The 23679-nt window shown below is 44.9% G+C and overlaps 2 protein-coding genes across 2 annotated transcripts in view; both read right to left on the bottom strand.

The window, feature by feature from the left end:
- LOC138971691 (uncharacterized) overlaps window positions 1-23679 on the bottom strand; it is a 39083-nt gene that overhangs the window by 5154 nt on the left and 10250 nt on the right. The window contains exons 4-9 of the mRNA XM_070344466.1: window positions 10602-11045; window positions 6474-6668; window positions 5977-6162; window positions 3755-3910; window positions 3015-3367; window positions 2363-2453 (exon numbers count right to left, since the gene is read on the bottom strand). Of these exons, the coding sequence (XP_070200567.1) occupies window positions 2363-2453; window positions 3015-3367; window positions 3755-3910; window positions 5977-6162; window positions 6474-6668; window positions 10602-11045 (1425 nt within the window). The remainder of the gene's footprint in view (window positions 1-2362; window positions 2454-3014; window positions 3368-3754; window positions 3911-5976; window positions 6163-6473; window positions 6669-10601; window positions 11046-23679) is intronic.
- LOC138971996 (mucin-2-like) lies at window positions 11654-23550 on the bottom strand. The gene is made up of 4 exons (XM_070344838.1): window positions 23542-23550; window positions 21081-21216; window positions 16580-18222; window positions 11654-13423 (listed from the first exon to the last, which is right to left on the bottom strand). Exons 1-4 carry the CDS (start codon window positions 23548-23550, stop codon window positions 11654-11656), a joined length of 3558 nt encoding a protein of 1185 aa, XP_070200939.1.

Raw genomic sequence — 23679 nt, forward strand, 5'->3', positions numbered from 1 at the left:
TAATGATAACGCAAATTCCAGTGCAGTGACAAGTGACAGTGTCAAACAACAACATTCCATAGAAAGATCACGTGAAACACGCAGCCTGGCCACCCCAACACAGCACACACCTGCCCACTGTCACACAGCACACACCTGTCACACAGCACACACCTGTCACACAGCACACACCTGCCCCCTGTCACACTGCACACACCTGTCACACAGCACACACCTGCCCACTGTCACACTGCACACACCTGTCCACTGTCACACAGCACACACCTGCCCACTGTCACACAGCACACACCTGCCCCCTGTCACACAGCACACACCTGTCACACAGCACACACCTGCCCACTGTGACACTGCACACACCTGCCCACTGTCACACAGCACACACCTGTCACACAGCACACACCTGTCACACAGCACACACCTGTCACACAGCACACACCTGTCACACAGCACACACCTGTCACACAGCACACACCTGTCACACAGCACACACCTGCCCACTGTGACACAGCACACACCTGCCCACTGTGACACTGCAAGCTTAACCACGTGCGAGAGTGTCAACTCAGAGGTTTGTTGTGCTGTGACGTCACAGACAGCAGACGACGAAACCACTGTAGCTGAACTGGCAGCAACGGACCGAGAGTTTGAACCAGATGATGTCTACGACTTAGCCTCACACTGCTCACAGAACGTGCAACTTAAAGAGAAACTGTTAAACAGAAAGAGGAACCGCACTCTCACAAAAGTAGTGTGCGAAAGAAAAGGTGGAAAGAAGACGCTGATTGCAAGGGGAGACGACTACGTCCTGACATACGACTGCGAAACAGCACAGACAACGTCATTCCAAGAAGAGGAGGAAACGCCCCCGTGTGTCCGGCGTCTGCCCAAGTCGACCGCAACGTCTTTGGAGAAGAAATCGACCATCTCACGACTGACCTCCATGTCGTGTCTACACTGGTACAGTGCTACCTCCGTGCCATGCCAGACTGACTGTTGTCGCAAAACTACAGGGCACACATATTCCATGTGTGTTTGTGACAAACCGCGATCGATATGGAACAATACCGTGTTCGAAACGGAAAAGTTATTTCCCGACTTGGATTACAAGTTGGATGCTTCGGACCGAATCACGATGCATTGTTTTTGTGTAACAGACTGAAACCAATGTGTACACTGATGTTCGTGGATCGTTCGATTACCCAACCCCCCAGAACCCTTTTGCTATAAACATGAGTTTTCGCAAATAAACATTCTGATTCTGATTCTGATTCTCTCTCTCTCTCTCTCTCTCTCTCTCTTTCTCTCATGATTGTCCTCGTTGGCCTTCTTTGCCTCAAAGTCCCTTTTTTTCTCCTTTTTCCCCCACTTCTACTCACACGACCTAACTTACATGCTTTCGGGGTTTATTTGTATTCACTCAATTCGGTTGAGCACAAAACTTACTTTGTGCAAAGGGGTCTATCCCTAGCAAACGCCCACCCCCCAATTTTGCCCTAAATCTGTGCACAGGGGGTGGGGGGGGGGGGGGTGGGCTTATGCTAGGGATTTTACGGTAGTAGCCTGAATACTAAGGGAGAGTAATACGGAACCAACCTCCTGGTATCTGAGAAAATAACAAGTGTTGAAATAAGCAAGCGCCTTTCATTTTCCTTGTTCTAACTTTAAATTTAGCTGCCTTGGCCTGTTCTGGTACATAAACTTCGCCAAAATTATTGCGACAAATTTCGCACTCAAATTAAAGCATTAATTCCCGAGTCATTTCAATTAAACTTGCTATGCCAGTTGAGGCCGTTCACGTGACTATCTGGATCCCCTTTCGGATTAATGATTTCTTTTACAGGGTTTACAGGACCGTAAAGTTGGCCTATACTCAGCCCTGGGCCACTCTCACTGTTTGTCAAGGTGCACTCTTGCTGACAAATACATACACTTATACCAGGGCTCCCAACGGATGGCCCTCCAGGAGGGTCCCGGGGACCCCCACTTTCAACTTTTAGAGAGTCCATGGACCCCCACTGCAGCATTTTTAGAGGGTTCCGAGGGTCCAAAAGCCGAAAAGTCCCGGTGTACTTATAAAACAGTGTGGTCACGCATAGTGTACTGTGTACAATAGACGATTGCAGGTCGAAAAAGTAACTAGGGTACGCGCGATAAAGGAAATTTAGTGCGTCCTGGTACCCGCTCTTTATAAGTATAGTGCGTCCTGGGACCTGCTCTTTATAAGTAGTGGTCTTCCAAACTTGTCTGTTACAACAGATTGTAAAAAGCAATAATAATAATACGAAAAAGGAGTAAAACTTAAAATCTATACGATTGTTCAGTGGTGACGCCACAGGTGATGACGTACACAGTGACAACATACCTGCGAACAAGGTTTGCATGGAGTAGTTGTTGACGCTGCCCGTTAGCGTGTGTCTGTCCACGTACATCACTGCCTCCTTCCATCCTCCGGACTGTGAACACACACACACACACACACACACACACACACACACACACACACACACACACACACACACACACACACACACACAAAAAATCACACACACACACACACACACACACACACACACACACACACACACACACACACACACACACACACTTTATGTTCATGGTTTATAACAACATGTACAATCAAAAGGCCATGAAGCATTTAAGAAAGAGAAAATCCAGCCATATATCTGTATTCTCTTACTAATCCGAACACAACTCAGAGTTGTGGTCAGTCATAGATTCTAAAGAGTCATACACTCCTTTTTCTGACCAAAACAAAATACGAGAAAGTACGTCCAATAATTGGCAAAATATCATAAAATGTACATCTCAAAAGTGTTTGGCATCAGAAAAGCATAACACGCTCATCTGACGGGGTCTTAGAGTGCGAAAAAAGGGGCAGGGGTTTTGGGGGGATGTATCAACATATCTTTTTTGTTGTTGTTGAATGTCCAGTCTTTGAAAATGTATAACACACCCCACCCCGATTCGACCGTGAACAATCATACCCCACTTACCGTATTAGGAACATTGACAGAAGCGCTCTTTCCGAACGTGGTCTTTGCACCGAAATTCACCCCCTGTTGGTTTGCAACCATGTAGAGAGAGCTGGGCTTCAGGCAGTCGCCATTTGCAATCAGGGCCTGGTTATTGCCGCCCTTTCCGCCGAGGTCCTGTTTGTATCTGAGGCGGATGAGTACAAAGTCCCCGTAGTTTGTGTTGGCGAATCTCGGGACGCGTAACACGGCGTTGCCGTTGAAGTAAGCGGCGCCATTGATGACCTTGACCCCCTCGTTCTGCACGAAATTGTTGTTGCCAGACTCGTCTTTGATGTCGCCGCTGAAAGGCAGGTACAATTCCGCCCGGCAGTCTGGGGGCAAAAAAAGCGAAACTTTGTCATTGACGCGGACACCTTCGACTGCACGTGACCCTGAAAGACCGGAACAAACTTTACAAACTACCCGCAATAAAGCAGATTTGATTTTGTTTCTCAATTGTCCTATCGGAAGTTAACGTAAGTGCCCAGGGCAGGCAATTCGTAACCCGCCAGAGGTCCTTTCTATTGTCATCAGTTGCAAAGCTTGGAAATGCACACACACACACACACACACAAATCTGCGTTATTACTATCATTTCAGACTTAGTTTGGGCCCAAACTTTGTTTTTCTAATTATTTTCACCTGTCGGAATACGAACAATTGGGCCAGACTGTGTGAAGTGTGTGCTCTTCAAAATCTTCAGAAATGTGGGTACTCACTGTCAGGAATGCTGCCAGGCTGGAGGTCGGTACAGCCGCAATTGGTGTTGTTATAAGCGGTGCCCGGGGCACAGAACATCAGCTTCCAACCTGCACCGGGCACGTACTGTTCGAAAGTCAGGGGCATTTTGGCCACCGCGCGCTTGTCGCACACATCTGACCACAAGAAAGAGAAGAAGAAAAAACATGTTATCATAGTATATCCAGCACGAGCAAAAGGACGAATGCGGAAAAGAAACAATGCTCGTTCCTCGGGGTGTATAATTCTATAGTTAACGTGTTTACACAAGGACAGGTTGTAAGAAAAAGCCTACCCTGAAATCGTTATCCTTGTCAAATAAACGTCAGTTCAGTTCAGCACACAAGCAAGGTTGCAGTGTGTTTCTTTCTAAGTTACACATTTCGTCAATGAGTACACACTGATGTGATTGGTCAAGCTCGTTACACATCAGGCATGGGAATTCCAAAATAGAAAAAACTCTGAAAATAGGCCGAGGTCCAGGGGCCGCCTAGGCCCCGGCGGGGTACAGCGGTAGAGCCCCGTTGGGGGGACCAGCGGGGCGAAGCCCCCCGGATCCGTGGAAGGAAAACGAATGTTATCTTTTTAGACCAATATTTTTATAGTTCTCGTGTAAGCAAACAATGGATAGAGAGACAATAGTATACATATAATTTAATGTACCTTTTTTTTTTGCCGCGGACAATTTCTTATTTTTGCTGAAACGTAATTTCCTTTTCGCGGAAATGTCCATGCCTGACACATGAGAACAACACAGCGGTCATTTTCCATCTCCGTGAATTCCGACAGATATCAAGACACATGACACAGTCAAGTGAAAGACAATCCTTTGCACAAATCAAACACTGTTTGTTCTAAAGTACAGGTTGACTTCATTTCTCATGTCGAGATAACAAGAAATTCCTCCGATAGGAACTACACCCCCGTCAAAGGGAAATAACCTTCTCAGTTGGTGGCAGTGAGAATGGTTATTTCCCTTTGACCAACGGGGGTGTCCGTCTATACCAGGCCTTATATAATTTTAATCCACCAATAACTCCCTAACCGTGTGTTTGACTGGTCCCAATTTTTGTAAGGACCGTCTCAGGAATGTATAGAACCTGTTCACCAAGTTTGGTGACGATCGGTCCGTTCATTCTTGAGATCTACTTGCGAACACAAACACATCGAGTGAAACCTATACACACCCCTATACCGGGGGTGTAAAGATAACAAGTCGCGTAAGGCGAAATAACAACATTTAGTCAAGCTGTCGAACTCACAGAATGAAACTGAATGCACTGCATTTTTTCACCAAGACCGCATACTCGTAGTTTCGTCAGTCCACCGCTCGAGGCAAAGGCAGTGAAATCGACAAGCCAGTATACTGCGGTAATGGTCGCGCTGAGTAGGATAACACACTTTTCTGTATCTCTATTCTTTTTAGGCCAAAAAAAAAATAGGTCTGTTTACGGTAACATAGGCCAAAAAAATAGGGTCGGTAGGTCGGGATTGTTTTTTTTTTTTTTTTTTTTTTTTTTTTTCCAAAAAACCATATTTTTACGTTATTTTGCCAAAAAAACAAGATTTTTTTTTTCTTTTCCCAAATGCCAAAAAAAAGTCTAGGGTCGCGCGAAAAAACTAGGGTCGGTCGGGTTACCGTAAACAGACCTATTTTTTTTTTTGGCCTTAGCGTCGTGTGTGTGTGTGTGTGTGTGTGTGTGTGTGTGTGTGTGTGTGTGTGTGTGTGTGTGTGTATGTGTGTGTGTGTGTGTGTGTGTGTGTGTGTGTGTGTGTGTGTGTGTGTGTGTCTGTCTGTCTGTCTGTGTGTGTGTGTGTGTGTGTAGAGCGATTCAGACTAAACTACTGAACCGATCTTTATGAAATTTGACATGAGAGTTCCTGTAAAAAGATAATATAAAACAGTATTTGCATTCTATAGCATGATCCTTATTCACTGTGATGCCACAATCGTCGAGTGAACGTGTCAGCGGCTAGTGTTAGCATCACTGTTTGGAAGGAGCTCAACTATTCCACAACCAGAAAGACTCAAGTTCCAAAAATACGAACATTGCCTCGCAGTGTCACACGGTATAAAACACAAAAAAACATATCATTTACTAACAGCTCAGACAGTAACATATCTGTGAGTCTTTGAGTGTTTGAGTCTTGGAAAAAACCCGACAAAGTTATTTCCAAACGTGTTCTATGAAAAGAGACTCACCCGGGGTGGTGGGCGACACACCACACGAGTCCTGACACTGAGCGTTGGGCACACACCCGACTCCTACAGCAAAGCCGTATCCTGTGGGGCAGCATCTCCCCTCAGAGGTACCCGACACGCACTCCCAGTACCCGCGACAGTTGTTGGTGGCGGAGTACATTTGGTACCCGGGTTGGCGACAGGGGTCTATGAGAGTGAAAAACACACACACAAAAGGAATTAACCTGGTTATCGTTAACACACAGCCAACAAAAGAGGTCAGTGCGCATGCGTAGTTGATTGACAATGTTGCCGCTATGGGCGCTGAACTGTACGAAACAAATCAGTTGCCTTTATTCGTGTTGTCTGTTTTAAGTTCGAAAATTAAAATCACACATGTCGTGGCGGTGCAAAATAGAGAAACCAGCATACCGTAATTTCAGCAGCATACGTCATGACCATCGTGTGGTTGGTACAAAAACTGCAATCACACAAAAATCGTCCCACAGAGTTCTTACCTGTAGCACACATGGCCTGGGCGGGGCGCGTACAGGTGAGAGCGTTCTGGTCCCAGTGCAGACCGTGAGGGCACTGCTTGATCCGGACCGTGACGGTGCCGTCAGGTAGGAACTGACACTGGATGAAGAGGTCACACTGCGCCCAGTGGGCCTTGTATCCCACACCGTTGACCATCGTGCAGTTGTCGCAGATAGCTGGACACACAGTCAGGCAGGGCAAGGGAGGTTAGATACAATTTCTCATGGTTTTTACAGTCGAACTCGTCAATAACGATTACCCAAGGAACCGAATAAATGTGTCGTTATGAACAGATGGTCGCTAAGGGAAGGTGAATTATACAGGGATCAAAACTGTCGGGGATCTTTTGAGGTGGTCGTTGTGGGCAGATGGTCGTTATCAAGAGGTGGTCGTTGTGGGCAGATGGTCGTTATCAAGAGGTGGTCGTTGTGGGCAGGTGGTTGTTATCTAGAGGTGGTCGTTGTGGGCAGGTGGTTGTTATCTAGAGGTGGTCGTTGTGGGCAGATGATCGTTATCAAGAGGTGGTCGTTGTGGGCAGATGGTCGTTATCAAGAGGTGGTCGTTGTGGGCAGATGGTCGTTATCAAGAGGTGGTCGTTGTGGGCAGATGGTCGTTATCAAGAGGTGGTCGTTGTGGGCAGATGGTCGTTATCAAGAGGTGGTCGTTGTGGGCAGATGGTCGTTATCAAGAGGTGGTCGCCTGGCCAGGTTGGACTGTGCAATGTGTTCAATGCCAGGGTGGGACTAAGTCATCTGCAAAGCAGGGTTTCTTTGGTTTTGGAAAAGGGCATTTGATCATACCGTTTGAACGTTTAAATGAAGTGGTGAAGTGGCTGTTCAGGCTGGAGAAAAACTGATTGGACCCCGAATGCCCACCTTGGTCCCACCCTGCGTCAAGTATGAATTAGCCGTGTCGCCATGATGTATCAAACACACACACACACACACACACACACACACACACACACACACACACACACACACACATAACACACACACACACACACACACACACACACAACACACAACACACACACACACACACACACACACACAACACACACACACACACACACATACACACACACACACACACACACATACACACACACACACACACACACACACACAACACACAACACACACACACACACACACACACACACACACACACACACATACACACACACACACATACACACACACACACACACACACACACACACACACACACACACACACACACACACACACACAACACAACACACACACACACACACACAACACACACACACACACACACACACACACAACACACACACACACACACACACACACACACACACACACACACACAACACACACACACACACACACACACACACACACACACACACACACACACACACACACACACACAATGGCAAGACAGATCAAAACAAAGACGCTGCCAACGTGTAACGTTGTTGCTGACAAGATGCCAATCTCAGATCAGACATTTGCGAAATGTACAACTTAACACGACTGGCAACGATACTGTTCACACGACATCAGCACTAAAACTAGGTGCTGTGTCCACAAACGTTGAAGGGAAAACAGATTATAATTTGAAAAACAAAAAGAGAAATAGTGTGCACACATGGACATATTCATTTAGAAGGGACGATAATCTAAATAGTGAAGTGGAAAGCTATTAAAAGCATGCGGCAAACACAAGACCGAACATCAATAAATAAAGAATATCACTATGACTCATGAGTCATGGTTCAAGCTATCAACTGACTCGTCGAGCTACATGCGATGTGCCCGATATCTAACTACAATGATGCATCATGCACGAGTTTGGAAAGTTACACGAACGATGCACTTTCATGTAGCTAAAGCAAACGCATCATGCAATGAATACGAAGAGAGAGAGAGAAGTGAGCAGCCATACATTACTGAATCATAACGTATAAAGAAGAGAGCATTTTGCATACAGCTGGCGAGGTGTAACTGAACTCTGTACCCCACCCCTCCCCTCCCCTCTCTCTCTCCTTCCCTCCCCCTCCCTCACATCCCCATCCCCCTGTTTGTTTGTTTGCTTAACGCCCAGCCGACCACGAAGGGCCATATCAGGGCGGTGCTGCTTTGACATATAACGTGCGCCACACACAAGACAGAAGTCGCAGCACAGGCTTCATGTCTCACCCAGTCACATTATTCTGACACCGGACCAACCGCCAGTCCTAGCACTAACCCCATAATGCCAGACGCCAGGCGGAGCAGCCCCTAGATTGCCAATTTTAAAGTCTTAGGTATGACCCGGCCGGGGTTCGAACCCACGACCTCCCGATCACGGGGCGGACGCCTTACCACTAGGCCAACCGTGCCGGTCCACCCCCCTTTAAACGCCTCTATTCATGTTGCAAGCCCACGAGTAGTGTCGATATACCATATATATATATATATCCCATGACCTCCCTTCTTTGTCTCTGTTACTTCAGTATGGGTATATATGTTGTATTTTTATAGCTCAATAAATACATCATGGACTCCAAAAAATATATGATAGTGCAGATTCCGATTTGGGCAAAGGACTACTTTCCTCCCGACCTTTGACCTCGCGCCGAACAATGTGACACATTTGTATGAAGTTCTAAAATCGTATTGCACGGCTCAGAAAACCATATCAGTTGCACGCAAAAATGAATCTCAGAACTGATCTGATGTATGAGATGCAATAAGCAAAAGTTTCTTTCATTATGAAAGCAATGCAGGTCGAAAAAAACGAACATTCAACTTACAAGATAACCAGATGCTAGCGAACCAAAACAAAAACACGAGTACCCTCCCCTTGCATCGTTAGCAGACGACTTTTGAGAATCTGTCGGTAGTGTGTTTTGGTGTGCGCCTTCAGCTATCAAACATCGGCTGTTTCACGTGTTTTGCGAGCAAGTCTACTCTTTTGCCTGGCTCTGCAGTAAGTCCACATATTTTTCCGTAATCCAGTCATATTCCTTCAAAATGCAATCAATCGGCGGTGACAGACGTGTCGGTCGCGTTTTCCTCACGCCCATACCAGTTTAAGTTCATCCATGCAAACACACTCGCAAAACAGTTTATCACGTAGATACATTTCAAATAGGGAGCAAATGGTTAAATCTAAACCTACATATTTGTTCCCTAAAATTTGCTTCTCTGTCAATAAGCCTAATTACACACGTTCGAGAAAAACAACGTGGAATCGATTTTGAATCGAGTAAGCCAAATGGGTACCGCCCAAACCCGTTTCGCCCGTTCTGCCGACCTGAATTGAAACGCAAAACAAAAGAATTGTGCGCTTCAACTAAATTAATTTCTATTCGACTTCATTACTTTCTTGCAACTTATGAACCTTTACTTAAAGCTTTTAAATGGTCTGAAAGTAGTGTTACCGCGTACTTATCGATGCACTCATTCGTTTTATTTTTTCAGCGACGGTCACTTAGTTTAAGGTTGAAAAAGGGCTAAGTCTCGCTGGCAACAGTTTTACCCTGCACAGATCGCAACAGTGCCGCTAGTAGTCTACACTTTGTGTTTGATGGTAGAATGGGATATACAGATTACAACACTCGTGGTTTTTTATATGGCTTGTATTTCAGTCAAGACCCAGCGGGAATATCAATCGAGAGCCACTCGCCAGAGGCTCGTGTCTCCCGATGATATTCATCCGCTGGGTCTTGACTGAAATACAAGCCATATAAAAAACCACTCGTGTTGTAACCTATACATATACACTACTTCCCTAAACACAACGTAACATAGGGGTAAGTCTAGAACCTAAACTCCTTGTGTGCACACAGACCTTTCTCCATGTATACTTGTAAAGTCTTCAAATCATAAGAATAAAATGTTCCCCTAGAAATAAATCATCAGGTAACACAACATCTGTCTGCAAGCTTTTCGCCACGTCAAATATCAAAATTGTTAAAATGAGTAGTAACACAATATACTAGTAATCACTCTATGTAGGATTATTCATGTCAAACCATGACGGATGATGATGATGATGATGATGATGATGATGATGATGATGATGATGATGATGATGATGATGATGATGATGATGGTGATGATGATGCCACAAACCTGGTATGCTAGGAAGTGGCGTAGTGGGCGTAGTTATTCTCGGTGTCGTCACTCTGGGCGGTGTTATCCTGGGCGTGGTTATCCTGGGCGTGGTTATCCTGGGCGTGGTAACCCTTGGCGTTGTAATTCTGGGCGTAGTTACCCTTGGCGGTGTTACCCTTGGCGTTGTTATCCTGGGCGTAGTTATCCTGGGCGTTGTAATTCTTCGCGTTGTTACCCTGGGAGTTGTTACCCTGGGTGTTGTTACCCTGGGCGTTGTTACCCTGGGCGTTGTGACGCGGGGCGTGGTCACTGTGGGCGTGGTAATCCGAGCTGTGGTTATTCGGGGCGTGGTAAATCTAGGCGTGGTAACTCTAGCTGTAGTAACTTTGGGTGTGGTAACTACTACGGGAGTATTTGTCCGTCTTGAGGGTGAGGCTGTGTGAGGGTGGGTAGTAGTTACGGCTGTAGTGAAGATAATGACACTGAAGACAATGGCACTGATGACAATAGCACTAATCACAGTGACACTAATTATAATGACACTGATGATAATGGCAGCGATGCTAATGACAATGTTGATAATGCATACGATGAGTTTGGATAGACATACACCTGCCGACGATGATTAACAAAATAATGATGTTGAATTATGATTACAATACGCATCCCGTAGACGATTGCCGTGACGAAACCTTTCCCCAAAAAACAAACAAGTTTAGCTTCCCCTACTGCTGTTGAAAACCATAACACCTCTATATCCAAATCCTAACTGAAACACCTTTACCATTAGTTATACGCTTGAATAGTGTTGTAAGTTGGTCCCTCCTCGAGCGTAACCTCAGTTAATTTCAGTCAACGTGTTGTACTTGGTTATACCAGTTTTGGCAGTAGTGTTATGTTAACATGCAGAACGATAAAATGTTATGGTTCAGTACTTCATGCACATGCCTTAGTAACTTTCATACACATTTAGTAACTAAATCCCGTCGCGATATAACCTTGAACGGTTGAAAACGACACACACACACACACACACACACACACACACACACACACACACACACACACGGTTAGTACCCTTTACCTTGAACAGGATTAGTGACGACATCGGTACCCTGTGACGTTCCGGTGCTGACGGGTATGGAGTAGGGGGTAGAGACAGGGAGGATGCTGGGGCTGACAGAAAGAGGGGTGGTGGGATTTGACGGATGAGGGAGGGTGGGGGTAGAGACAGGGAGGACACTAGGGCTAACAGAACGAGGGGTGGTGGGATTTGACGGATGAGGGAGGGTGGGAGTCACAGGTGTCTGTGCGCTATGCTGACAGTTCGTCACACTATTGAAATAGGGCACTAGCATGGGCACCATGAAGTACCCAGCTAGCACCATTCCGGGCACTGTGGGTATCGCGGGAGGGTAGATGGGACTGAAAGGGGGGATGACGATTGGTATATTCTGCTGACCACACGTACACTGTGGCTTTACCGTCTGACCATAGGGCAGAGTGGGTGTGGCCTGAGAAACGGTGGGCGTGTTGTGGACAACAGTGGGTGTGGCCTGAGAAACGGTGGGCGTGTTGTGGACAACAGTGGGGGTGGGCTGAGAGATGGTGGGCCAAGTCTGTGAAACAGTGGGTGTTACGTGTGAAGCAGTGGGTGTAACGTGTGAAACAGTAGGCGTGGCTTGTGAAACGGTGGGCGTAGTCTGCGAAGCAGTGTGTGTCACGTGAGAAACAGTAGGCGTGGCTTGTGAAACGGTGGGCGTTGTCTGCAAAACAGTGTGAGTCACGTGTGAAACAGTGGGAGTGGCTTGTGAAACGGTGGGCGTGGCCTGCGTTTGCGTGGTAATTGCAGTGGGTGTGTTTGGCATACCCCCGCTTGTCAATGTTGTGCCGACGGTACCTATTATAGCGGGTGTCCGTTGGGGTGGTAACGTGTTGGGTTTCTTGGTTGTAACAGGCAGTGATGTAGGGGTATTGGGTTTCTTGGTTGTAACAGGCAGTGGGGTAGGGGTGTTGGGTTTCTTGGTTGTAACAGGCAGTGATGTAGGGGTGTTGGGTTTCTTGGTTGTAACAGGCAGTGGTGTAGGGGTGTTGGGTTTCTTGGTTGTAACAGGTTGTGGTGTAGGGGTGTTGGGTTTCTTGGTTGTAACAGGCAGTGGTGTTGGGGTATTGGGTTTCTTGGTTGTAACAGGCAGTGGTGTAGGAGTATTGGGTTTCTTGGTTGTAACAGGCAGTGGTGTAGGGGTATTGGGTTTCTTGTTTGTAACAGGCAGTGGTGTAGAGGTGTTGGGTTTCTTGGTTGTAACAGGCAGTGGTGTAGGGGAGTTGGGTTTCTTGGTTGTAACAGGCAGTGGTGTAGGGGTGTTGGGTTTCTTGGTTGTAACAGGCAGTGGTGTAGGAGTATTGGGTTTCTTGGTTGTAACAGGCAGTGGTGTAGGGGTGTTGGGTTTCTTGGTTGTAACAGGCAGTGGTGTAGGGGTGTTGGGTTTCTTGGTTGCAACAGGCAGTGGTGTAGGGGTATTGGGTTTCTTGGTTGTAACAGGCAGTGGTGTAGGGGTGTTAGGTTTCTTGGTTGTAACAGGCTGTGGTGTCAGGGTGTTGGGTTTCTTGGTTGTAACAGGCAGTGGTGTAGGGGTGTTGGGTTTCTTGGTTGTAACAGGCTGTGGTGTAGGGGTGTTGGGTTTCTTGGTTGTAACAGGCAGTGGTGTAGGGGTGTTGGGTTTCTTGGTTGTAACAGGCAGTTGTGTAGGGGTGTTGGGTTTCTTGGTTGTAACAGGCAGTGGTGTAGGGGTGTTGGGTTTCTTGGTTGCAACAGGCAGTGGTGTAGGGGTGTTAGGTTTCTTGGTTGTAACAGGTGTGACGTCAGGATTGTTTGTATGTGATGAAGGTGTGAGGTCGGGATTGTTTGTATTTGGTGTAGGTGTGACGTCAGGATTGTTTGTTTTTGGTGTAAGTGTGACGTCAGGATTGAGGGTATTTGGTGTAGGTGTGACGTCAGGATTGTTTGTAATTGGTGTAGGTGTGACGTCAGGGATGTTTGTATTTGGTGAAGGTGTGAGGTCGGGATTGTTTGTATTTGGTGAAGGTGTGACGTCCGGATTGTTAGTTGTCGGTGTTGGTGTGACGTCAGGGTTGGGCGTATTTGGTGTACGTGTGACGTTAGGATTGTTTGTATTTCGCGTTGGTGTGACGTCAGGATTGTTTGTAATTGGTGTAGGTGTTACGTCAGGGCTGTTTGTATTTGGTGAATTAGTAAGGTCGGGATTGAGGGTATTTTGTGAAGGTGTGACGTCCGGATTGTTAGTTGTCGGTGTTGGTGTGACGTCAGGGTTGAGCGTATTTGGTGTACGTGTGACGTTATGATTGTTTGTATTTGGTGTACGTGTGACGTCAGGATTGTTTGTATTTGGTGTAGGTGTAAGGTCGGGATTGTTTGTATTTGGTGTAGGTGTGACGTCAGGATTGTTTGTATTTGGTGAAGGTGTGAGGTCGGGATTGTTTGTATTTGGTGTTGGTGTGACGTCAGAATTGTTTGTATTTGGTACAGGTGTGAGGTCGGGATTGTTTGTATTTGGTGAAGGTGTGAGGTCAGGATTGTTTGTATTTGGTGTAGGTGTGACGTCAGGATTGTTTGTATTTGGTGTAGGTGTGACATCAGGGCTGATTGTATTTTGTGAAGGTGTGAGGTCGGGATTGTTTGTATTTGATGTAGGTGTGACCTTGGGAATGTTTGTATTTGGTGTAGGTGTGACGTCAGGAATGTTTGTATTTGGTGAAGGTGTGACGTCAGGATTGTTTGTATTTCGTGAAGGTGTGACGTCAGGATTGTTTGTATTTGGTGTAGGTGTGACGTCAGGATTGTTTGTATTTAGTGTAGGTGTGACGTCAGGATTGTTTGTATTTGGTGTAGATGTGACGTCAGGATTGCTTGTATTCGGTGTAGGTGTGACGTCCGGATTGTTAGTTTTCGGAGTAGGTGTGACGTCAGGATTGAGGGTATTTGGTGAACGTGTGAGGTCGGGATTGTTTGTATTTGGTGTAGGTGTGACGTCAGGATTGTTTGTATTTGGTGTCAGTGTGACGTCAGGATTTATTATATTTGGTGTAGGAGTGACGTCAGGATTGTTTGTATTCGGTGTAGGTGTGACGTTAGGATTGAGAGTATTTGGTGAAGGTGTGAGGTCGGGATTGTTTGTATTCGGTGTAGGTGTGACGTCCGGATTGTTAGTTTTCGGTGTAGATGTGACGTCAGGATTGAGGGTATTTGGTGAAGGTGTGAGGTCAGGATAGTTTGTATTTGTTGAAGGTATGAGGTCGGGATTATTTGTATTTGGTGTAGGTGTTACGTTGGGATTGTTTGTATTTGGTGTAGGTGTGACGTCAGGATTGTTTGTATTTGGTGAAGGTGTGAGGTCGGGATTGTTTGTATTTGGTGTAGGTGTGACGTCAGGATTGTTTGTATTTGGTGTCAGTGTGACGTCAGGATTGTTTGTATTTGGTGAAGGTGTGAGGTCGGGATTGTTTGTATTTGGTGAAGGTGTAAGGTCGGGATTGTTTGTATTATGTGAAGGTGTGAGGTCGGGATTGTTTGGATTTGGTGTTGGTGTGACGTCAGGATTGTTTGTATTTGGTATAGGTGTGAGGTCGGGATTGTTTGTATTTGGTGTAGGTGTGACATCAGGGTTGAGGGTATTTGGTGTAGGTGTGACGTCAGGATCGTTTGTATTTGGTGAAGGTGTGAGGTCGGGATTGTTTGTATTTGGTGTAGGTGTGAGGTCGGGATTGTTTGTATTTGGTGTAGGTGTGACGTCAGGATTGTTTGTATTTGATGAAGGTGTGAGGTCGGGATTGTTTGTATTTGGTGTAGGTGTGACATCAGGGTTGAGGGTATTTGGTGTAGGTGTGACATCAGGGTTGAGGGTATTTGTTGTAGGTGTGACGTCAGGAATGTTTGTATTTGGTGAAGGTGTGAGGTCGGGATTGTTTGTATTTGGTACAGGTGTGAGGTCGGGATCGTTTGTATTTGGTGAAGGTGTGATGTCAGGATTGTTTGTATTTGGTGTAGGTGTGACCTTGGGCATGTTTGTATTTGGTGTAGGTGTGACGTCAGGATTGTTTGTATTTGGTGTAGGTGTGACATCAGGGCTGATTGTATTTGGTGTAGGTGTGACGTCAGGATTGTTTGTATTTGTTGAAGGTGTGAGGTCGGGATTGTTTGTATTTGGTGTAGGTGTAAGGTCGGGATTGTTTGTATTTGGTGTAGGTGTGACGTCAGGATTGTTTGTATTTGGTGTAGGTGTGACGTCAGGATTGTTTGTATTTGGTGAAGGTGTGAGGTCGGGATTGTTTGTATTTGGTGAAGGTGTGAGGTCGGGATTGTTTGTATTTGGTGTAGGTGTGACGTCAGGATTGTTTGTATTTGGTGAAGGTGTGAGGTCGGGATTGTTTGTATTTGGTGTAGGTGTGACGTCAGGATTGTTTGTATTTGGTGTAGGTGTGACGTCAGGATTGTTTGTATTTGGTGAAGGTGTGAGGTCGGGATTGTTTGTATTTGGTGTAGGTGTTAGGTCGGGATTGTTTGTATTTGTTGAAGGTGTGACGTCAGGATTGTTTGTATTTGGTGAAGGTGTGAGGTCAGGATTGTTTATATTTGGTGTAGGTGTGACGTCAGGATTGTTTGTATTTGGTGAAGGTGTGACGTCAGGATTGTTTGTATTTGGTGAAGGTGTGACGTCAGGATTGTTTGTAATTGGTGTATGTGTGACGTCAGGATTGTTTGTATTTGGTGAAGGTGTGAGGTCGGGATTGTTTGTATTTGGTGTAGGTGTGACGTCAGGATTGTTTGTATTTGGTGAAGGTGTGACGTCAGGATTGTTTGTATTTGGTGAAGGTGTGACGTCAGGATTGTTTGTATTTGGTGAAGGTGTGACGTCAGGATTGTTTGTATTTGGTGAAGGTGTGACGTCAGGATTGTTTGTATTTGGTGAAGGTGTGACGTCAGGATTGTTTGTATTTGGTGAAGGTGTGAGGTCGGGATTGTTTGTATTTGGAGTAGGTGTGACGTCAGGATTGTTTGTATTTGGTGAAGGTGTGAGGTTAGGATTGTTTGTATTTGGTATCAGTGTGACGTCAGGATTGATTGTATTTGGTGTAGGTGTGACGTCAGGATTGTTGGGATTTGGTGTTGGTGTATTGCCTGGATTGTTGGGATTTGGTGTTGGTGTATTGCCTGGATTGTTGGGATTTGGTGTTGGTGTATTGCCTGGATTGTTGGGAATATGTGTTGGTGACGTTACCCCACCCGGTAAGGAAGGAGTGCGTTGGGGTGGCAAGGCGGTGGGTCTGTGTGGAATTAAGAGCGGGGGAGTAGGATAGGGAGGTGACGCTTTGTTTTGAGTGGCCGGGGTTCCGTAAGGGGCTGAAACGGGTGTGACCATACGGGTGGTAGCTCCGCCCACATAGGCCGGCGTTCGGTTGGACAATATACGGGGCGGGGTAGGGTAGTTTGTCTGAATTGCCGGGGTTCTATTAACAGAAGTAGGCTTTTGAGGATTGTTGGGATTTGGTGTGGGTGACATCACCCCACCCGGTAAGGAAGGGGTGCGCTGGGGTGGCAAGGCGGTGGGTCTGTGTGGAATTAAGAGCGGGGGAGTAGGATAGGGAGGTGACGCTTTGTTTTGAGTGGCCCGGGTTCCGTAATGGGCGGAAACGGGTGTGACCATACGGGTGGTAGCTCCGCCCACATAGGCCGGAGTTCGGTTGGACAGTATACGGGGCGGGGTGGGGTAATTGGTCAGAGTAGCCGGGGTTCTATGAACTGAAGTGACAGGCTTTTGGGGATGGTCGGGATTTGGTGTTGGTGTTTTGTCTGGATTATTAGGATTGGGTGTGGGTGTCATGTTTGGATTGTCTGGATTATTAGAATTGGGTGTGGGTGTCTTGTTTGGATTGTCTGGATTATTAGGATTGGGTGTGGGTGTCTTGTTTGGATTGTCTGGATTATAAGGATTGGGTGTGGGTGTCTTGTTTGGATTGTCTGGATTTTGTGTCGGTGTTTTGTCGGGGTTGTTTGGATTTGGGGTTGGAGTCTTGTCTGGATTTAAAGAGGACGTCACCCCACCCGGTAAAGAAGGGGTACGCTGGGGTGGCAAGGCGGTGGGTCTGTGTGGAACTAAAAGCGGAGGAGTAGGATAGGGAGGTGACGCTTTGTTCTGAGTGGCCGGGGTTCGGTAAGGGGCGGAGACAGGCTTTGGGGGTGTGGCCATACGGGTGGTAGCTCCGCCCACATAGACCGGCGTTCGGTTGGACATTATACGGGGCGGGCTGGGGTAATTGTTCTGAATGGCCGGAGTTCTATTAGGGGCGAGGGTAGCTTCGTCCACATAGGCCGGCGTTCGGTTGGACACTAACCGGGGCGGGGTGGGGTATTTGTTCAAGGCCGGAGTTGGGTACCTGGGCGTGAACGCCCCTGAAGCGCGTGGGGTCCTGTGGTGGACAGGTGTTAGTGGGGGGTCAACGTGGGGGGCCTTATAGGGTGTGGGGTCCCCGGGTTGGGAGGGACTCGAACCTCCCTGGTTAGTAGCGGGGGTGGGAGGGGTGGTTGTGGTTGTGGTTGTGGTGGTTGTCGTTGTGGTGCGATCTACAGGAAAGCATGCACACATGATCATTCGGTTGTTAGTAATGGTTTGCAAAGGAAAGATGCATATTAGTACCATTAACACACTTGCAGGGAGCATACATGAAAAACGTTAAAGTGATGCTGAATAATTAAACAAGTCGCGTAAGGCGAAAATACAATATTTAGTCAAGTAGCTGTCGAACTCACAGAATGAAACTGAACGCAACGCAACGCAGCAAGACCGTATACTCGTAGCATCGTCACTCCACCGCCCGTGGCAAAGGCAGTGCACGTGGAATGGACAAGAAGAGCGGGGTATTCGTTGCGCTGAGAAGGATAGCACGCTTTTCTGTACCTCTCTTCGTTTTAACTTTCTGAGCGTGTTTTTAATCCAAACATATCATATCTATATATTTTTGGAATCAGGAACCGACAAGGAATAAGATGAAAGTGTTTTTAAATTGATTTCGGGGAAAAAAATTTGATAATAATTTTTATATATTTAATTTTCAGAGCTTGTTTTTAATCCGAATATAACATATTTATATGTTTTTGGAATCGGCAAGTGATGGAGAATAAGATAAACGTAAATTTGGATCGTTTTATAAATTTTTATTTTTTTTTACAATTTTCAGATTTTTAATGACCAAAGTCATTAATTAATTTTTAAGCCACCAAGCTGAAATGCAATACCGAACCCCGGGCTTCGTCGAAGAGTACTTGACGAAAATTTCAACCAATTTGGTTGAAAAATGAGGGCGTGACAGTGCCGCCTCAACTTTCACGAAAAGCCGGATATGACGTCATCAAAGACATTTATCAAAAAAATGAAAAAAACGTTCGGGGATTTCATACCCAGGAACTCTCATGTCAAATTTCATAAAGATCGGTCCAGTAGTTTAGTCTGAATCGCTCTACACACACACACAGACAGACGCACATACACCATACCCTCGTTTCGATTCCCCCTCGATGTTAAAATATTTAGTCAAAACTTGACTAAATATAAAAACAAGTCGCGTAAGGCGAAAATACAATATTTAGTCAAGTAGCTGTCGAACTCACAGAATGAAACTGAACGCAACGCAACGCAGCAAGACCGTATACTCGTAGCATCGTCACTCCACCGCCCGTGGCAAAGACAGTGCACGTGGAATTGACAAGAAGAGCGGGGTAGTAGTTGCGCTAAGAAGGATAGCACGCTTTTCTGTACCTCTGTTTGTTTTAACTTTCTGAGCGTGTTTTTAATCCAAACATATCATATCTATATATTTTTGGAATCAGGAACCGACAAGGAATAAGATGAAAGTGTTTTTAAATTGATTTCGAAAAAAAAATTTTGATAATAATTTTTATATATTTAATTTTCAGAGCTTGGTTTTAATCCGAATATAACATATTTATATGTTTTTGGAATCAGCAAATGATGGAGAATAAGATAAACGTAAATTTGGATCATTTTATAAATTTTTATTTTTTTTTACAATTTTCCGATTTTTAATGACCAAAGTCATTAATTAATTTTTAAGCCACCAAGCTGAAATGCAATACCAAACCCCGGGCTTCGTCGAAGAGTACTTGACCAAAATTTCAACCAATTTGGTTGAAAAATGAGGGCGTGACAGTGCCGCCTCAACTTTCACGAAAAGCCGGATATGACGTCATAAAAGACATTTATCAAAAAACTGAAAAAAACGTTCGGGGATTTCATACCCAGGAACTCTCATGTCAAATTTCATAAAGATCGGTCCAGTAGTTTAGTCTGAATCGCTCTACACACACACACACACGCACGCACACACGCACACACGCACGCACATACACCACGACCCTCGTTTCGATTCCCCCTCGATGTTAAAATATTTAGTCAAAACTTGACTAAATATAAAAACAAGTCGCGTAAGGCGAAAATACAATATTTAGTCAAGTAGCTGTCGAACTCACAGAATGAAACTGAACGCAATGCCATTTTACTCGTAGCATCGTCAGGCCACCGCTCATGGCAAAGGCAGTGAAATTGACAAGAAGAGCGGGGTAGTAGTTGCGCTAAGAAGGATAGCACGCTTTTCTGTACCTCTCTTTGTTTTAACTTTCTGAGCGTGTTTTTAATCCAAACATATCATATCTATATGTTTTTGGAATCAGGAACCGACAAGGAATAAGGTGAAAGTGTTTTTAAATTGATTTGGACAATTTAATTTTGATAATAATTTTTATATATTTAATTTTCAGAGCTTGTTTTTAATCCGAATATAACATATTTATATGTTTTTGGAATCAGCAAATGATGGAAAATAAGATAAACGTAAATTTGGAGCGTTTTATAAATTTTTATTTTTTTTTACAATTTTCAGATTTTTAATGACCAAAGTCATTAATTAATTTTTAAGCCACCAAGCTGAAATGCAATACCGAACCCCGGGCTTCGTCGAAGATTACTTGACCAAAATTTCAACCAATTTGGTTGAAAAATGAGGGCGTGACAGTGCCGCCTCAACTTTCACGAAAAGCCGGATATGACGTCATCAAAGACATTTATCAAAAAAATGAAAAAAACGTTCGGGGATTTCATACCCAGGAACTCTCATGTCAAATTTCATAAAGATCGATCCAGTAGTTTAGTCTGAATCGCTCTACACACACACACACAGACAGACACACACACACACACACACATACACCACGACCCTCGTCTCGATTCCCCCCTCTACGTTAAAATATTTAGTCAAAACTTGACTAAATATAAAAAGAAAAAAAGAGTAGCTGTAGAAAAGGCGTCAGATTTTTTTTTTTTAAGTATTTGCAAAACACATTTAGAAAGTATATCATGCAACAAGTGGCAATGGGAATGACATTATGGACAACATGTATACAAAAACAAATTGTTGTTGTTGTTGTTGTTGTTGTTGTTGTTGTTGTTGTTGTTGTTGTTGTTGTTGTTGTTGTTGTTGTTGTTGTTGTTGTTGTTGTTGTTGTTGTTGTTGGATTGGTTACACACAGTATATACGGGGAGGACTATGCCTTTACATTTGAGCAGTGAGACTATACTGCTTACACAAAGTAACGCAATGACTTGAGGGTTTATCAACTTATTCCCCCATCCGCTAGTCACGCAGTTGAGAAAAACATGGCAAACTCCACGATTAGCAGGTCTTTAGTATCGGTGTGTTTTAGTCAAGGACGCCACAATGTATCAACTTGGCTAATACTGTCAGCTACACCGTGTCATTCGAATTTAACTTAAAGACGTTAAAGCCCATAAGGAAGGGAAAAACGCTTGAAACTCAGAACCTCAAAATGTATGAAGGACTGTTATCCAACACTTTATAATTAATGCTTAACTCATAGCCTGAAGACTCACAATAAGATTGTCAAAGCAATAACATGCTATGAAGTCCGTATGCGAGGTTTAGTCCCAACAACAAGCTTGCAACAAACATTATTTCCATAATAAGTTGACATAATTCGAAACAGTAAGATTGTTGAGGCCCACGCCAGTTTCAAAACATTTTAATGTTCGGCACATGCTCTTCTATCTCTAAGAAAGCAAAACGTTACGAAAATAATGTCCATTATGTGTTAAGTATTTGGAAAAAATGTGACAGCGCACGAAGTGCAGTATTCGTATTTCTCGACAAGAGAGTTTCTAGTCATCAACTTGAGTAAAGAATTGTCGGTAACATACGATAACCGTCCTACTGAGTTTGGGAATTTCAAGCTTCTGAAAGGTTCTTGGAAACTCAAATAAGAAGGCAGGGAAGAGACGATATTCGGAATTAACTCTGTCGGGTTTATATTGGAGTGAAAGAGTGACTGCTCTTGCTTTGATTGATGCAAACCTTCCCACGTGACCTTATAGGCCAATCACCAGCGAAGGGTGTGTGTGGAACACGTGGACAAGGAGCACGTGTGGAAAGTTTGCTTCAATATAAGAAAGACTGTTTACTCTTTCACAACCCATACAAGACCGCATAACATAGTTATTTGCAGAGTTGGTCTATTTACAACACATACAAGACCGCCTAACAGAGTTATTTGCAGAGTTGGTCTATTTACAACCCATACAAGACCGCCTAACAGAGTTATTTGCAGAGTTGGTCTATTTACAACCCATACAAGACCGCCTAACAGGGTTATTTGCAGAGTTGGTCTATTTACAACCCATGCAAGACCGCCTAACAGAGTTATTTGCAGAGTTGGTCTATTTACAACACATACAAGACCGCCTAACAGAGTTATTTGCAGAGTTGGTCTATTTACAACCCATGCAAGACCGTCTAACAGAGTTATTTGCTGAGTTGGTCTATTTACAACCCATACAAGACCGCCTAACAGAGTTATTTGCAGAGTTGGTCTATTTACAACCCATACAAGACCGCCTAACAGAGTTATTTGCAGAGTTGGTCTATTTACAACCCATGCAAGACCGTCTAACATAGTTATTTGCAGAGTTGGTCTATTTACAACCCATACAAGACCGCCTAACAGAGTTATTTGCAGAGTTGGTCTATTTACAACAAATGGTGCGCAAGGACACAGAATTGTTAGCAAAATAACGTGCTCAGTTATTTGATTGTAATTTCAAAAGAAACATTTGGTACTGATGCAGGACTCTATCGAAAGTCATCTCAGATCTGACCACGCGTTTAAATGGAATAAAACCATCCCTCCACTTGGGCCTGTCTGGAGTACTTTGGGTGAACTCTTTCTTCGTATGTTTTATTGTTCTTATTTTTGTTTTTTAAGGTTGTTGCCATATGTTGCTGGGTTGTTTTAAGAGCAGATGAACCACACTTTTCTATCCATTGTATTAATGGTGTGGACAATAAATGATCTTATGTCTTATATCTTATGTCTTATGTCTTATGTCATGTCTTATACACAAAATCAACTACCTGACTGCTCTCAGTTGAGAGTAGGACTTCAATCATGAATAAATGTCACTTAAAGCAACTAGTGTCACTACCGACTCTTATTCATCAAACAATTCCTGACTTGTAATAAAGACCGCAACACGGTGGCCTAGTGGTAAGGCGTCCGCCCAGTGAGCGGGAGGTCGTGGGTTCGAACCACGGCCGGGTCATACATAAGACTTTAAGATTGGCAGTCTAGTGGCTGCTCCGCCTAGCGTCTGGCATTATGGGGTTAGTGCTAGGACTGGTTGGTCCGGTGTCAGAATAATGTGACGGGGTGAGACATGAAGCCTGTGCTGCGACTTCTGTCTTGTGTGTGGCGCTCGTTAAATGTCAAAGCAGCACCGCCCTGATATCACGCTTCGTGGTGGACTGGGCGTTAAGCAAACAAACAAACAAACTTGAAAAAAAAAAAAAGCAACCATACCATTGACATTTGGTATGCGTCCAAGTGGAAGAATGCTCTTATCCATGTGAACCGCTGGGTAGATATGAGATAGTGAGCACAACTGGTAATCTTCAACTTCAGCGTGTTAAATTCATAGCTCAGAATCCCGTGACATTC

This window comes from Littorina saxatilis, linkage group LG7, assembly GCF_037325665.1.
Source record: "Littorina saxatilis isolate snail1 linkage group LG7, US_GU_Lsax_2.0, whole genome shotgun sequence".
In the NCBI taxonomy this organism is placed as follows: domain Eukaryota; kingdom Metazoa; phylum Mollusca; class Gastropoda; order Littorinimorpha; family Littorinidae; genus Littorina; species Littorina saxatilis.